Source organism: Mytilus galloprovincialis, chromosome 10 (assembly GCF_965363235.1).
Source record: "Mytilus galloprovincialis chromosome 10, xbMytGall1.hap1.1, whole genome shotgun sequence".
In the NCBI taxonomy this organism is placed as follows: Eukaryota; Metazoa; Mollusca; class Bivalvia; order Mytilida; family Mytilidae; genus Mytilus; species Mytilus galloprovincialis.
The window spans coordinates 78715580-78730198 of NC_134847.1; the positions used below are offsets into that span (position 1 = coordinate 78715580).

Sequence of the window (14619 nt, forward strand, 5' to 3'; positions counted from 1 at the left end):
TGATTTTTGTTTTATATAAATAAACGCAACATTATGGATTTAATTCATAAATGTTATATTATTTACTCAAAAGTTCAATAATCAGATGTTATAAAGAAAAAACATATTTTATACTTTTATAAAATTTATATTTAATAATAGTTTGAAAATGCAATAATAAATGCTTATTCATTTAGCAAAACAAACAATAGATACCTTGATTGTTTAAGAACATTTTATGTTGTGGGACAATCAGAACTTTACATGTGAGACAATCAGAACTCTAAAATTTTAAAAAGTGGAACAATCGGGAATAAACCATAATTCTTAACCAAATTTTTAATTAACAATTTTTGGTACATGACCTTTATGTGTCAAAATTATTCATGAAATTTAGTAGAATTTTGTGTTATTGTAAATTTAAAAATTTTCCAAACTGTAATGTATTATCTTCTTTTTTTTTCGTATGAATACAAAGAACAGAAATAATATTTATATTTTTTCAATCTCAATTTGCTTGAAACTCTTGAACATGCATCTGTATCGCGCACGAATAGATCATAATAAAGGTTACGAAAATAGTTTCGGCAACAGGATCTATCGAAGTGCAAATCAAGGGAAAAATACAAACGGACCAATTCAATTCAAGTATTTGTAGATATTCAAATCATATAATAATTATCATAGAATAACCCTAGGTGAAGAAAAACTAATAAAAAGTATGCTGTAAGTTAAGGTTAGGTGAATAAAAAAGGTACAGGTAGCATTAATGAAGACTCAAACTCTACCAACAATACCAACTGGTAAATTTAAATTTCCAATTGAATGGTCAATTTTACAATCACGTTGAACAATAGGTAAAGGTAAACAGCAACACCTAAAGTTAATTCACAGTAAATCGTATTATTAAAGCTGCAGTTATTTTTTATTTTACTTTAATGATGTTTTCCATTTGGTTTTCTGGGGACCTTTTATACGATAAGAGGTTTGCTCATAGATATAAACAATAAATTATAGCAGAACATTTATACATAACTGTATGATCATGATAATGTTAAGTTTCTATATCAATTACCTCTTTTCTTATCAAAGAGTACATGCGTATCATTTATTAAAACAATTTTATTGCAATACGAATAAAAGGAGATAGAGATGTAGGTCGATGGAAGGGAAACCCAACTACTCAAAAAGCAAACGACAGATAGATGTCAAATATAAAATTTATACAAAATGGCAGGTTCAAAATTACCCCCCCCCCTAATTTCAAGAAATTGGGATCATAAACTTGTACTGTATGAGATCTATCATCAGCACCATTAACATTTAGTTATAACATAAGACACCAACTAAAGTGATTTCTGAAATGAGACTGGCACGTGAACACTTGACGAGACGCAACTACATATATACACTTAAGAGTTTTAGTACCACGTTCACTGTTTGTATGATATGTATATGGATTATTGTTTTAATTTTCAATGTGAGATTAAGACTCAAGACACAGGTGCACTACGTATTGCGGACCTGTTTCTGTATTGTTATGAGTTAAAAGTTATGACAAATCAGCAAAGACCATTCGAAACAACATCTGGTACAAAAATTTAATAATACTTTTATATATTTGGATGATATATTGGCTATCAATAATGACGATTTCAGTATGTACACTAAAATATTTATCCTGTTAAACTCACTTTAAATTTTATCATCGGTACATCATTCGTAAATATAAATCAACATGCAGACATTTTATACGTTCAGGTATTTCACACCCAATCTTTTATGGCAATTTTTCATTAAAAATTTCAGGCATTTTACAAAATGACTAGGTTTTTTTAGGCATTTTGTAAAATGCTTGTCAACTTTAGGCATTTTAGAAAATGCCTAAAAATTCAGTCATTTTACAAAATGCCTAAATTTAGAAAATGCCTGTAACATGTTTTTGTGTCAATGTTCTTAAAATCATGCTATTCATTTGATCAGATAGACGATAGGACAAAAATAGAAATATAGGTAATAAATGATCTTAAATTCAGTGTACCATATAAAGATAAGGAACTATCCTCTATTTTACAAGACGAAGTGGATGTTGACAATTATAGTCAATCGTACGGCTTTCAACAATGAGAAAAACCCATACCATATAGTAGGCAATAAAAGTACCCGACATGAAGAATATGGAACAATCCAATTTAGAAAACTATCGGTTTAATAGAATTGAGAATTAATGATTATTCATGGACTTTTTTTTAGTAAATTATGGTCATCGAGAATTTGTCATGCATGTTGATAAAATTGAGAATGGAAATGTGGAATGTGTCAAAGAGACAACAACCCGACCAAAAAGCAGAAAACACCCCCCAATGAATATGCAAAACAGCGAGAAATCCCGCACCCGGAGTCTCAACCATGAAAATGCTATCAATGACGTTATATCTTCAATTTAGATAGTACAACGAAACTACATATATATTTTCTTAACATTCACATGTACAGTAAACTCCATTAACCTTCGAACTGAACAAGTTTCTTATTGTTTCATTTGTATCAATGAAGTCAATGAATATTACAGAGTGAAAAAAATGCATGTTTGAGAAATTTTAGAATACTGATTATATGATTTCTTCCTTTAAAAATGTTTTTATTTTAAAAAGAAGCTTAGAAATGCTGTTAACGCATGACTTCGCAAGATAAAACAAATTTGTCTTCCGAGATGAAAATATGTTTTAGTTTTTTTAAGAAAGTTGTCATTCAATTTCAACTTAACCTCAAGATGTGAGTAGGTACTTCTAGAAAACTATGTGTACTCACCTACTATATGTGTGACTGTGTCGATGTATTTACTGTTCTTTTTATTTTTTTCTATTGTCTATTATGCCTGAATATGTATCTTCAATGCATGTGTCCACACACTACATATTTGCAATCAGTAAAATGTATCTACATGAACAAACTTGGATTTCAACATCCTGTTCTTTCAAAATTTCCATTTTTGTTTTTTTTACAATGTATAAATAGTTTAATACTTTCTACCTTAACGTGCACTTTATGTGAATTAATGCGTGACTGGATTTTGATTCTTTAAAATACAATTTCCTCGTATTCTTCTTGTTGTTTTGTGTTTTAACTAGTGATCCAGTTAGATAAATGTCTTTATTTTAATTTAAAAAGCACTTTACGCCAATATGGGCCATTGACTTAGAATAAAATTGAGAATAGAATAAAACTTAGTAAAATTGAATAAAACATACTTTAGTAATATTGCAAACAATGCAGAAAAACATCATACAATTAAATTGTTTTTATGTTGTTGATTTTTTCTCCCTCTCTTTATACAACTAAACAGATTGGAATATTTTTGAAGACTACCTGCTCTCCGTCTTTGTGACCGTTTTTTTTATATAAAAAGGAGTCTAATTTATTAGTATCCTGTTTTGTGTTATAAAGAATTAAAAAAACCCGTTATCTTACCAATTCGATAGTGTATATATTCCACGGAAGTGATATATAATAATAGCTCATTTGCACTGATTGCTAGCGACGCCTTTTTTGTTTTGTTTAGTGAAGAGTTTAATCATTAGCAAGGATGTGGAATGAGGCGAAGAACAGTTTCTGTCAGAAGATATGGTTAGAAAGAAAAAACGCAATTAATTCAATCAAGGTCAAGGATTTGTATAGTATTATACAAATCCTTGATATAATAGACATGTGAAGAAGTAAAAGCCACATGAAATTTTATTCATAGTCATAGAATTTATAAAGTGTTCATGCCTTTGTGCATGAATAGTGATCTTTTTATGCATATGTAAATAAGAATTGTGCGAAAGGCGGTCCTACGATTTACAGAAAAGAGCGACGATTTACAGAAAAGAACAGAAAATGACCGAAAGGACAGAACAGGACCAAAAACGAAAAGAAAAGTACTGAAAAGGAGCAGAAAAGAGCATACATGAAAATTATATATTTATTGAATATTTATACACACACGAAATTTTGATATTGTTAGCAATGCCTCGTTATAAACGGACGCACAACTCGAACATTTTATAGGGAAAAGTGGACACACAAAAAAAAGAGACAGTATTACTTGGTTTTTAATATAAAAAAAAATGTATATATGTTCACAACATCGTTTTTGTGTGTAAATCTCATTACATAAACTGCTTGATAAATGAATTAGGTATTGACAATTCACTTGGAAACTCAACATATTCCCTCACGACACTTACCAAAGAGGAAATCCTTGATAATCATAGATCTGTTCTATGTTCCTTTGGAATTTCAACCAAAGATGAAGAACTGGATTTTCCATCACTGTATTAGATACCTAAACTACATAAGTGTCCTTACAAACATATATATATTCCTGGGTCTTCAAAGTGCTCCACGAGACTTCTTTCTCAATTATTAACAGCCGGGCTTCAAAGTTATTGTGAAACTGCCTATTCTAGAGATGGCGTGAATCAGATGTGGATACTAAAAAATTCCAAAGATCTTTTAGAGTACATACAATCTAAGACTCTCTCATCTTGCAATAGTTTTAAAACATTTGACTTTTCTACACTTTACACAAGTATTCCCCATTTCAAACTAAAAGACAAATTGAAAGAATTGGTATTGCTTTGTTTCATAAAAAAGAATGGCGAACGTAGACACAATTATCTTGTCTTGGGGAGGGATACATCCTACTTTGTAAAGAATCACTCTGATTCAAACAAAAATTTCTCTGAAACTGACATTATCAAAATGCTTGATTTCTTGATTTACAACATATTTGTTACGTTTGGAGGACGTGTTTTTCAACAGACTGTCGGAATTCAAATGGGAACCGATTGTGCCCCTCTTCTTGCCGACTTGTTTTTATTATTATGAGACTGAATTCATACAGGAACTTCTTAGGAAGAAAGATAAGAAGCTAGCAACATCCTTTAACTTTACGTCCCGCTATATAGATGATGTTCTCTCACTAAATAATACAAAATTTGGTGACTATGTTGAACGAATCTATCCCATCGAACTAGAGATAAAGGATACTACAGATACAGTTAAGTCTGCCTCATATCTTGACTTACATCTAGAAATTGACAATGAGGGTCGGTTGAAAACAAAACTTTACGACAAAAGAGATGATTTCAGCTTCCCAATTGTGAACTTTACATTTCTATGTCGCAACATTCCAGCATCGCCTGTATACGGAGTATATATCCCAATTGATACGATATTTCCGGGCTTGTATTTCCTATCATGATTTCCTTGATAGAGGGTTGCTGCTCACAAGGAAACTATTAAACCAAGAATTCCAAATGGTGAAGTTAAAATCATCCCTTCGTAAATTTTACGGACGCCATCACGAGTTTGTTGACCGTTATGGCATAACCATTTCACAGATGATATCGGATATGTTCCTTATGTCGTAACTACAATACCCGTCCATTTTCACGAATATGACCTACCGAATAAGACTGTTTACCGGATTTATAATAACATAAGCAACACGACGGGTGCCACATGTGGAGCAGGATCTGCTCACCCTTCCGGTGCACCTGGGATCACCCCCAGTTTTTGGGGGTGTTCGTGTTGCTTAGTCTTTAGTTTTCTATGTTGTGTCTTGTGTGCTATTATTTGTCTTTTTATTTTTTAGCCATGGCTAGTCATTTTATTTTCATTGTATGAGTTTGACTGTCCCTCTGGTATCTTTCGCCCCTCTTTTCAAGTAATCATTCATACACTACGAAATAAATCACTCCTGTTATACTCAATAAAACAACATATTTCTTTTGATGAAAACTTCTAAGATTTTGTTCGTATAGTATCGAAATACAATATTATTTTAACAAAAACATGTTGTTGTTTTTAAATAAAACTAACTATAACTGAATTAAAGAAAATGATTGAATAGACAACCTGGGACCAAGAGACTGTATTTTATGAGTCCAAGATGCGACAAATTGTCATTAGATATATAAATAAATAAATAATTAACTGGAAACTTGTTTTATGACTATTAAACAGTATTAAATTTGAAGAAAATGTTATCGGAAAAAGATCCGCCATATACGACCAACAAATAAAATTCAGATAACCAATTGGATGTTTGACAGTGTGTTCTGTTTTTTTTCCATATGGTTCTATGTTAAACACTAAAAATTAGCAATGCCGCTTTGTTAATACTTAATCTTAAAGTTCAAGACTGTCAAGGAGGAGAAACTTATTGCATGGATTACCAATGATTCTGATAAAATATGTTCCACAACTTAGATTTTGAATAGCATCAAAACTCAAAATTAGGAAGATGACAGAATTGGTTGAGGCTTACAAAAAAGATCTGCGGAAAGCAATGACAGAAAGAAGACCTTATTCGCTTGCGAGGACATACAATCATTTTAAGATTGCCAGACAGGTATGGGCAAACAAGACTTTGATAGAACAATACAAATATTTTGCCAGATTCCGCCGATCCAGAAAAATTTCAATCGATAGGTGTAGGTAAAAAAACTAAAGACAAAAACTTAAAAACGAATTTAAAAGGTATTGAAATAGAATGCCAAAAATATGTTAAACTTTTAGGTGTAACAATAGATTTTAAACTAAACTTGAATTGAAAAACACCTGACAAAATTGGGGAAAATTAACTAATTCATTATTCTTTCCTGGGGCCGTATGCATAAAACATCTTAACTTAAGTGTTCCTTAAACTTTCTCTAATTACCGTATGATATATATTAGCTCATCACATGTACTCATCCGTGTAAACGTTTGTTATGATTATTTACATTGATTGATGCATTCTTTTATTTTTAAGAGCTGGGGTTATATTGAAACCGGTATGTAAAACAATTCAATAGTACGTAACATAGTACAATGTTGAAACAGATAAAAAAAAATTGGCGCATAAGACAAAAGGTAGATGTTTTGATGGATGAGCATAGGAAGAAAAAAATATTTGTAAACCAAAACTTTCCCCTATTTAATCTTTAATTCATCTTTCATGGATGTAATATTTTCTGGAGACAACAAAATGTTTTAAACTCTAACAAAACATAATAAAGGTTTCAATGAAGTAGCACCAGTGCAGGATTGTAAGCATGTGCTACATGTAACAAATAATTTTATAAAACACTTTTTTTTCAATCAGATTTTTACTAAACCTTCAGCTTTTTATGGGCAGCCGTCCTCCCCTTCTTGAAAATTTGCTTACATTTTCTTTTTGTGGTTTTAAAAATCTATTTCAATTTGAAATAAACATTTACATCACTTCCCTTTTACAACAAAAAAGGGGGTGGGGGCTAGGAACAATTTTCCACGAATCCATACAAAAATTCGGACATTTTTCAAAGGTCCTACAATCTTTACTAAAACACTTTATTACGGTAACAACGATACAGTTTATGACACGATGTTAATTGGAGTTAATTCAATTTGATAAAAGATTCCCAATCATTTCCTTTAAATTAAAATTAGAAAAGAGTGTGGTAGTTTTACAAAGAAGATTCTCAATTTTTATATTTTATGTATTTTGATTTGAAAAAACCCAGATCAATCTGAAATGAACGAGGACACGATTAACAATGTATCAAGACTTTTAGAAAACCTATTCACTGTAAATAAATATTGCAAGTACTCAACGGGTTCCGGTAAGGAAAGAGCATCTTCAAAATAAAGATCTATTTTGGTGTAAAATCCTCCATGGTTATTAATCTGATTTAATGTTATATAAATTGTCGATCGGAGAACAAGGTAATTTATAATTTACATAGTTTCTCCTAAAAGTAAAATAGCTTTATATCATTTTCAATGATAATAAAAATATTTTTTAATAATAATGATGCTGCTATTTTAAATTACAAAATAAATGAAAGAATAGATAAAATTAAAAAAATAAACGAAATATGTATTTTCATACGGCTTTTAATAAATTACGTCTTTATCAGGCCACTATCAAGTATACGCCTGTTGCCTGTGTTGTTTATCCACCAGACCTACGTCATTATCATCTAAGAATCTTGAATTTTCTTATAATGTTGTTAATGATACCTTATACTACAAAAAATAAAGATTTTGCAAACAAATTTCATAAAAAATAGATTCCAAGTCCACTTGTATTTGTAGTATTTGTATTCTTATCCATCTGATGAGTTAAGCCTCTTTCAACTGATTTTTATAGTTCGTACTTATGTTGTACTGTAACAGCACTGTCCCAGGTAACGGGGGAGGGTTGGGATCCCGCTAACATGTTTTGGGGATCCCGCTAACATGTTTAACCCCGCCACATTCTGTATGTATGTGCCTGTCCCATGTCAGGAAACTGTAATTCAGTGGTTGTCGTTTGTTTATGTGTTACATATTTGTTTTTCGTTCATTTGTTGTACATAAATTAGGCCGTTAGTTTTCTCGTTTGAATTGTTTTAAATTGTCATTTCGGGGCCTTTTATAGCTGACTGTGCGGTATGGGCTTTGATCATTGTTGAAGGCCGTACAGTGACCTATCGTTGTTAATTTCTGTGTCACTTGGTCTCTTGTGGAGAGTTGTCTCATTGGCAATCATACCACATCTTCTTTTTTATATAAACCCTTTCCTTTTTAAAGCTTAAAAATTCTATCAATACTAGCAAAATTCTTTGCATCTTTACATATTTTTTTATAAATTAAATAAATGTGTTAGGATGGTGTTTGGACAAATATAGTTAAGACTATTCAAAGATAGCTTGTTTTACTCACAAAGACATGCTTTAGACACGTCCTAAACCATCCTAAATCCGAAGACATATCTTAGGACATTTTCTATGATATTGTCATTGACATGGCCCACGGTGACGAGTTTTACACATGGAAATATGAACAAAAAATAATTATCACAGAAGAACATTTATTCATTAATGTATGGTGCGAATTATCATTTTCAATCACCTTTCTTCTTATCAAACGGTATACATGTATCGTACAGGAGATACGGATAAAGCTTAATGAGACAGAATATCCCCTCAACTCAAAGAGCAAAACGACAGCTTGATGTCAATAGATAAACTATACAAAATGTTAATCTTTAAATCATCACCAAGTCTAAAGAAATTGGGATCAACATCAACCATTCTGTAATAATATACATTCAGTTATGACATTAGACATTGACTGAAGTAATTTCTGACATGAGACATATACATTTGGTTATAACATTAGACATCGACTAAGGTTGGTTTTAACATGGGACTATTAACATTTATATACGGTATACGACATCGACTTAAGTGGTGTCTGACAAGAGTCAAATAAAATATAGATGTGATATAAGACGTCGACTGAAGTGTTTTTGCACATGAGACTGATAACATTTGCTTATGGCATACGACACCGATTAAAGTGGTTTCTCACATGAGACCATAACATTTAGGAAAGACATAAGACACTGACTAAAGTAGTTTCTAATATGAAATAACATTTAGTTATGACATACAATACCTATAACATTTAAATATGACATATGATACCAAATTTAGTGTTTTATGACATGTGGCCAATAATGTTTTGAAATGACAAAAGACACCGCATCAATTGGTTTCTAACGTGAAACCGATAACATTTTTAAAATTATGACACAAGTCACCGATATCTTATATGTATATATATAATATATATACAACTCGTCTAAACATCAACCCAACAATGTTAGATCTGTAAATTTGCTTTCGCAAATTTTTGGTTCTTCCCTCGCCGGGATTCGAACCCATGCATATATATATATACTACTCGTCTAAACATCAACCCAACAATGTTAGATCTGTAAATTTGCTTTCGCAAATTTTTGGTTTTTCCCTCGCCGGGATTCGAACCCATGCTACTGTGATATCGTGACACCAAATCGCCTGCACTGCAGCCGTCCCGCTAGACCACACGACCACCTGGGCTCTCAAAAAAAGAGCTTTCGCTGGCCGTGTGTTACCTTTCCTCGTCAGTTTTAATCTAGCGGCGTACTACAGTACATGATGTATAAGGCATGAAGATGTTATTGTTACAGATCAGCTAAATTATCTATAGTAAAGGATCCTACAAATTAATGTAATATACAGTCACAGAAAATAATTATATTTATAAGTACGTCTGAGTCAGTGACAACTCTACAACAGATGTATCCATCGGATCGCCATCAATAATGGTGATACATGGCTGTGTACATAAGATATATACAACTCGTCTAAACATCAACCCAACAATGTTAGATCTGTAAATTTGCTTTAGTAAATTTTTGGTTCTTCCCTCGCCGGGATTCGAACCCATGCTACTGTGATATCGTGACACCAAATCGACTGCACTGCAGCCGTCCCGCTAGACCACACGACCACCTGGGCTCTCAAAAAAGAGCTTTCGCTGGCCGTGTGTTACCTTTCCCCGTCAGTTTTAATCTAGCTGCGTACTACAGTACATGATATATAAGGCATGAAGATGTATATATATATGACATCAAACATGAACTTAAGTGGTTTCTAATATGAGACTAATAACATTACGTTATGACATGAGACACTAGCTAAAGTGGTGTCTGACATGAGACCAATATCATTAGGTAATAACATACAATACCGACTAAAGTGGATTCTAACCTCAGACCAATTACATTTAGTTATGACATATAACGAACGACTAAAGTGGTTTGAGACATGAGACTAATTGCATTTAGCCATGATATTAGACACCGACTGTTTACATTACACTTGCAAACTTTGGTCCGTCAGATAAACGATGCATACTTTTATATAAATATATAGGAGGTAAATATTTTACAATCCAATGTACCATATGTTTGTTTCATTAAAATTTATAGTACTGTTTTACTTTTTATTCACCTCATGATAGGTTGTACTGAGTATTATAATTATATTTTGTAGATTGAAATAATGTTCCTCATGATCAACCTTATGTTTGTATACCTCACTGTCGGCCATGTAAATACAGATGCTGCAAGAGGGAGGAAATGTTACTTTTCAGCAAAATGTCGTTGTTTCTCTTTTTTACCGACACCATACTACAACGCAGTATGTTCCCATTCAACGTTGCATGTCATTCCAGTCTTCAAAGATAACATACGCAGCATCGATTTAAGTTATAATCGTATACAAAAAATACAAAACAGACATTTTAGTTACAATGGCAATCTGAAGGAATTAAATCTGTCACACAACAAGATTAAAACATTATCAAAGTACTCTTTTTATGGACTGCGAAAATTGTCAAAGCTGATTGTAAGCCAAAATGCAATAGACAGTGTAGAAACTAACACTTTTTTCTATTTACAGTCTTTGGCATATTTAGACATGAAACAAACTAAAATCAATATTTCAACTCTGCAATCTCTTCCGTTGCTTAAAACATTAAGAATGGACTTTATACTAAATGAGAGTAACAGTTTATCATTTAGACTTTTGCATTTAAAACATCTTGACCTGTCAGGATTGTCTGGTAGATGTGAGGCTAGAACATTGACCGAGGATGTGTTCAAATTTATTCCTAACATAGAGGATCTTAACTTTTCCGCGTGTAAAATCAATTGGATCTATAAGGGAACTTTTCAATTCATGAGGAATCTTTCAATATTGAACTTATCTTATAATCCTTGCCTTAAATTTTCAGGGGTTGAAAATGTAACCCAGGATTTGTCATACACCTCTATCAAGATTTTAAAGTTGACTAAAATTCATAAAACATTTGAGATGAATACGATGATCAAACGATCACATTTAAGACACTTGAAGAAAACAAATCTTACAGAAATACACGTCAATAGTAATAGGATACAAAAAGTAGAGAAAGGGGCATTACTTTTTCTACCGAGTTCAATTCGTACTATATCCATGTCCGATAATGAATTCTCATACGGCGATTACCTTTCGGAGATTATGGTTGTACCAGTTGAACATGTAAACATTTCCGAATTGTTTAAATCTCATATTCCTTCAAACCACGAGGAACGATGCGACCACCGAAATGAAATTAATTTTCCGGAAGAGGAAGTCGAAAAACACATTTCATCAATACGACCAAATTTTGTTCCGTTGCCACACAGGCTGAAATCATTTGTCTACAGAAAATGTTTGATTCGATACGAAATACCAGCAATGAATTTGTCGGAAAATTCGATCGAGTATCTTGATGGTCATCAAAATATGTTCTACTCTTTGATAGGTCCATTGTGTCCCCTCGATCACGTGACATATCTGGATCTGTCTGATAATATGAGTTCTAATATATCAAAAGTGTTCTTCCAGTGTACTCCCAATTTAAAGATACTGCGGTTACAAAATAATCTTTTAGGATTTGTTCTGCCTGATGATGTTAACGGTGAAGTATTACATCATGTTTCACATCTTAGAGAAATAAACCTATCAGAAAATAGAATACCAACATTACCATATCATTTTTTTAAGGCACAAGTTTCAGTTCGACGTTTATACTTAGATGGTAACTTGTTAGATTATCTTATATTCAAGATTGACCATATGAAGAACCTTAATTTTTTAGGTCTATCTAACAACCGATTTTCGTATTTGGATAAACCAGCTAGGAATCAGTTAGAAACTGTATTAAAGAATAACAAAAATCTAAGCATTGATATAAGTGGGAATCCTCTAAAGTGTACGTGTGATACCAAAGATTTTATACAATGGATGGGAAACACGAAGATTCTATTTAATAACCTGCATTTCTACACGTGCAGATTATCTACCGATAAAAAACAAAACTTAAATAATCCAAAGCGTTTATATGAAGTTTTGCAAAAGGAATGTGCCTCTTACACGTCCTTAGTTATAGGATTACTATCCTTGGTTGTTTTGTTTGTTTCCATTCTGACTTTTGGGTTAGTGTACAGACACAGGTGGAGGATTCGATATATGTACTACATGGTTAAAATAAGATATTTTGAAACTAAGCAAAAGACTCACGAGAAGAAGATATACAGTTATGATGCTTTTGTTTCATACGAAAGTAATGATCGATCATTTGTCCATGGAGAACTTCTTCGAAAACTAGAGAACGATGCCGGATTGAAATTATGCATTCATCAAAGAGATTTTCTCCCGGGACGGGATATTGCAGAAAATATAACTTCTGCTATTCACGACAGTCGCAAAATTGTCGTCATAATGTCTCAAAACTATTTAGATTCATATTGGTGTATGTTCGAATATAACATGGCCAGAGTAGAAAGTATTTATTCAAGAAACAAAGAACATATTTTGTTCCTAGTTTTCTTGCAACAAATGTCACCTGGAAGTTTGCCATTACTTGTTTTAGAACTTGTACAGTCACAATCGTACATAGAATACCCTAACGATGAATATGGAGACACAGTTTTTTGGGAAAAAACTGAAGGAAGTTTTGACATAGACGCCAAAGGCCTGCAATTAACGATGATTTGTTGAACCTAAAGCTGTCTCAATTTCTTTCAAATTTGACACTGGGTCAGCGAAAATAGATGTTTTCTATTTGGTCAAAATGTTCCCAATCAAAAGAAGAGTAGCGATTTTTTTCAAACTTACATTCAAGAAGATTTAAAAGTGATTGATGTTTCTAATGTGAATCCTTTTTTTTGGAATTTTTAGGAAACTTTTGAGAATTGTTTGATTTTTTTTTTCGTTGAAAGGAGTTTCAAATTTAGTAAATAAAGTTTCTTTCAACATTGTTTTAGTTTTTTTTCACAGAAAAGGAAGGATCGGTTTCTTTAAATCGATTCTTAACGTCAACTGAAAGTTGGGACAATGATTTAAGATTTTCAAATACCATCCTACTGTCAACTTTCCATTGCAGAACACCATTTGATTATCTATAATATGGCGTTCTCTAGTTACATTTGAAAAGTAGGCTATAGCTAGAGCTTGTGTAAATAATGGCAAACTTACTTATTCATATGAACGCATCAATTTCAATGTTATGAGTGAACTGCCCACGGTCAATTTGGGTTGATTATAGGGGGGGCGGAGAGAAGGGGACGCATTAATATAAGAAAATTATAGCACCAATTGGAAGATCATGTATAGTCATATAACTGAAATATATCCCAAGAAATATATTTGTGAAAAAAAGATTGACATTATTACATGATAGGTATTACGATCGATTTAAAACGTGATCCTTTAAATTATATTGATTTAGTTTCACACCTCATTACTGACACTTTTGATATCGCCAAAGATTCCATTTTTCTTTGGACAATTGGCCATAAGTACAAATTCTGACATGATTTGGTGTGAAACTGAAAACAAATTCTTGTATCTTTAACCTGACTTGTCATTCGGTATATTTTCGCTAATTTGCCTTATCATTTATAACTTGACATATGAATGATAATTTAAGTTTGTGAATACTACCTCATACTTCATTATTTGTTTTTGTTTTTCATGTATTGTATTCATAATGAGTTCCTAAATACTCAAATGCTAAACAATATATTCCACGTGAACTAATGGACGGCATTAAGTGTTTTTATTGATTCATATTGATTTTATAAAATTAATACCCTTTGAATTTTATAAATGTCAATCTTTTATCTTTTTTTCTTGGCAAGATATAGGAGTTCAAAATATTCCTTATGTTTAATAAATAATTTATTAAAACAGAAATGACTGACAACAAACAGATAGTCAGAAAATG

At 31.9% G+C, this 14619-nt stretch overlaps 1 protein-coding gene across 1 annotated transcript; it reads left to right on the forward strand.

Moving 5' to 3' along the window:
• The first annotated feature begins 7669 nt into the window (after positions 1-7669).
• On the forward strand, positions 7670-13646 carry LOC143048474 (toll-like receptor 4). The gene is made up of 2 exons (XM_076222161.1): positions 7670-7716; positions 10860-13646. Exon 2 carries the CDS (start codon positions 10869-10871, stop codon positions 13389-13391), a length of 2523 nt encoding a protein of 840 aa, XP_076078276.1. The 5' UTR covers positions 7670-7716; positions 10860-10868; the 3' UTR covers positions 13392-13646.
• Positions 13647-14619: the final 973 nt, after the last annotated feature.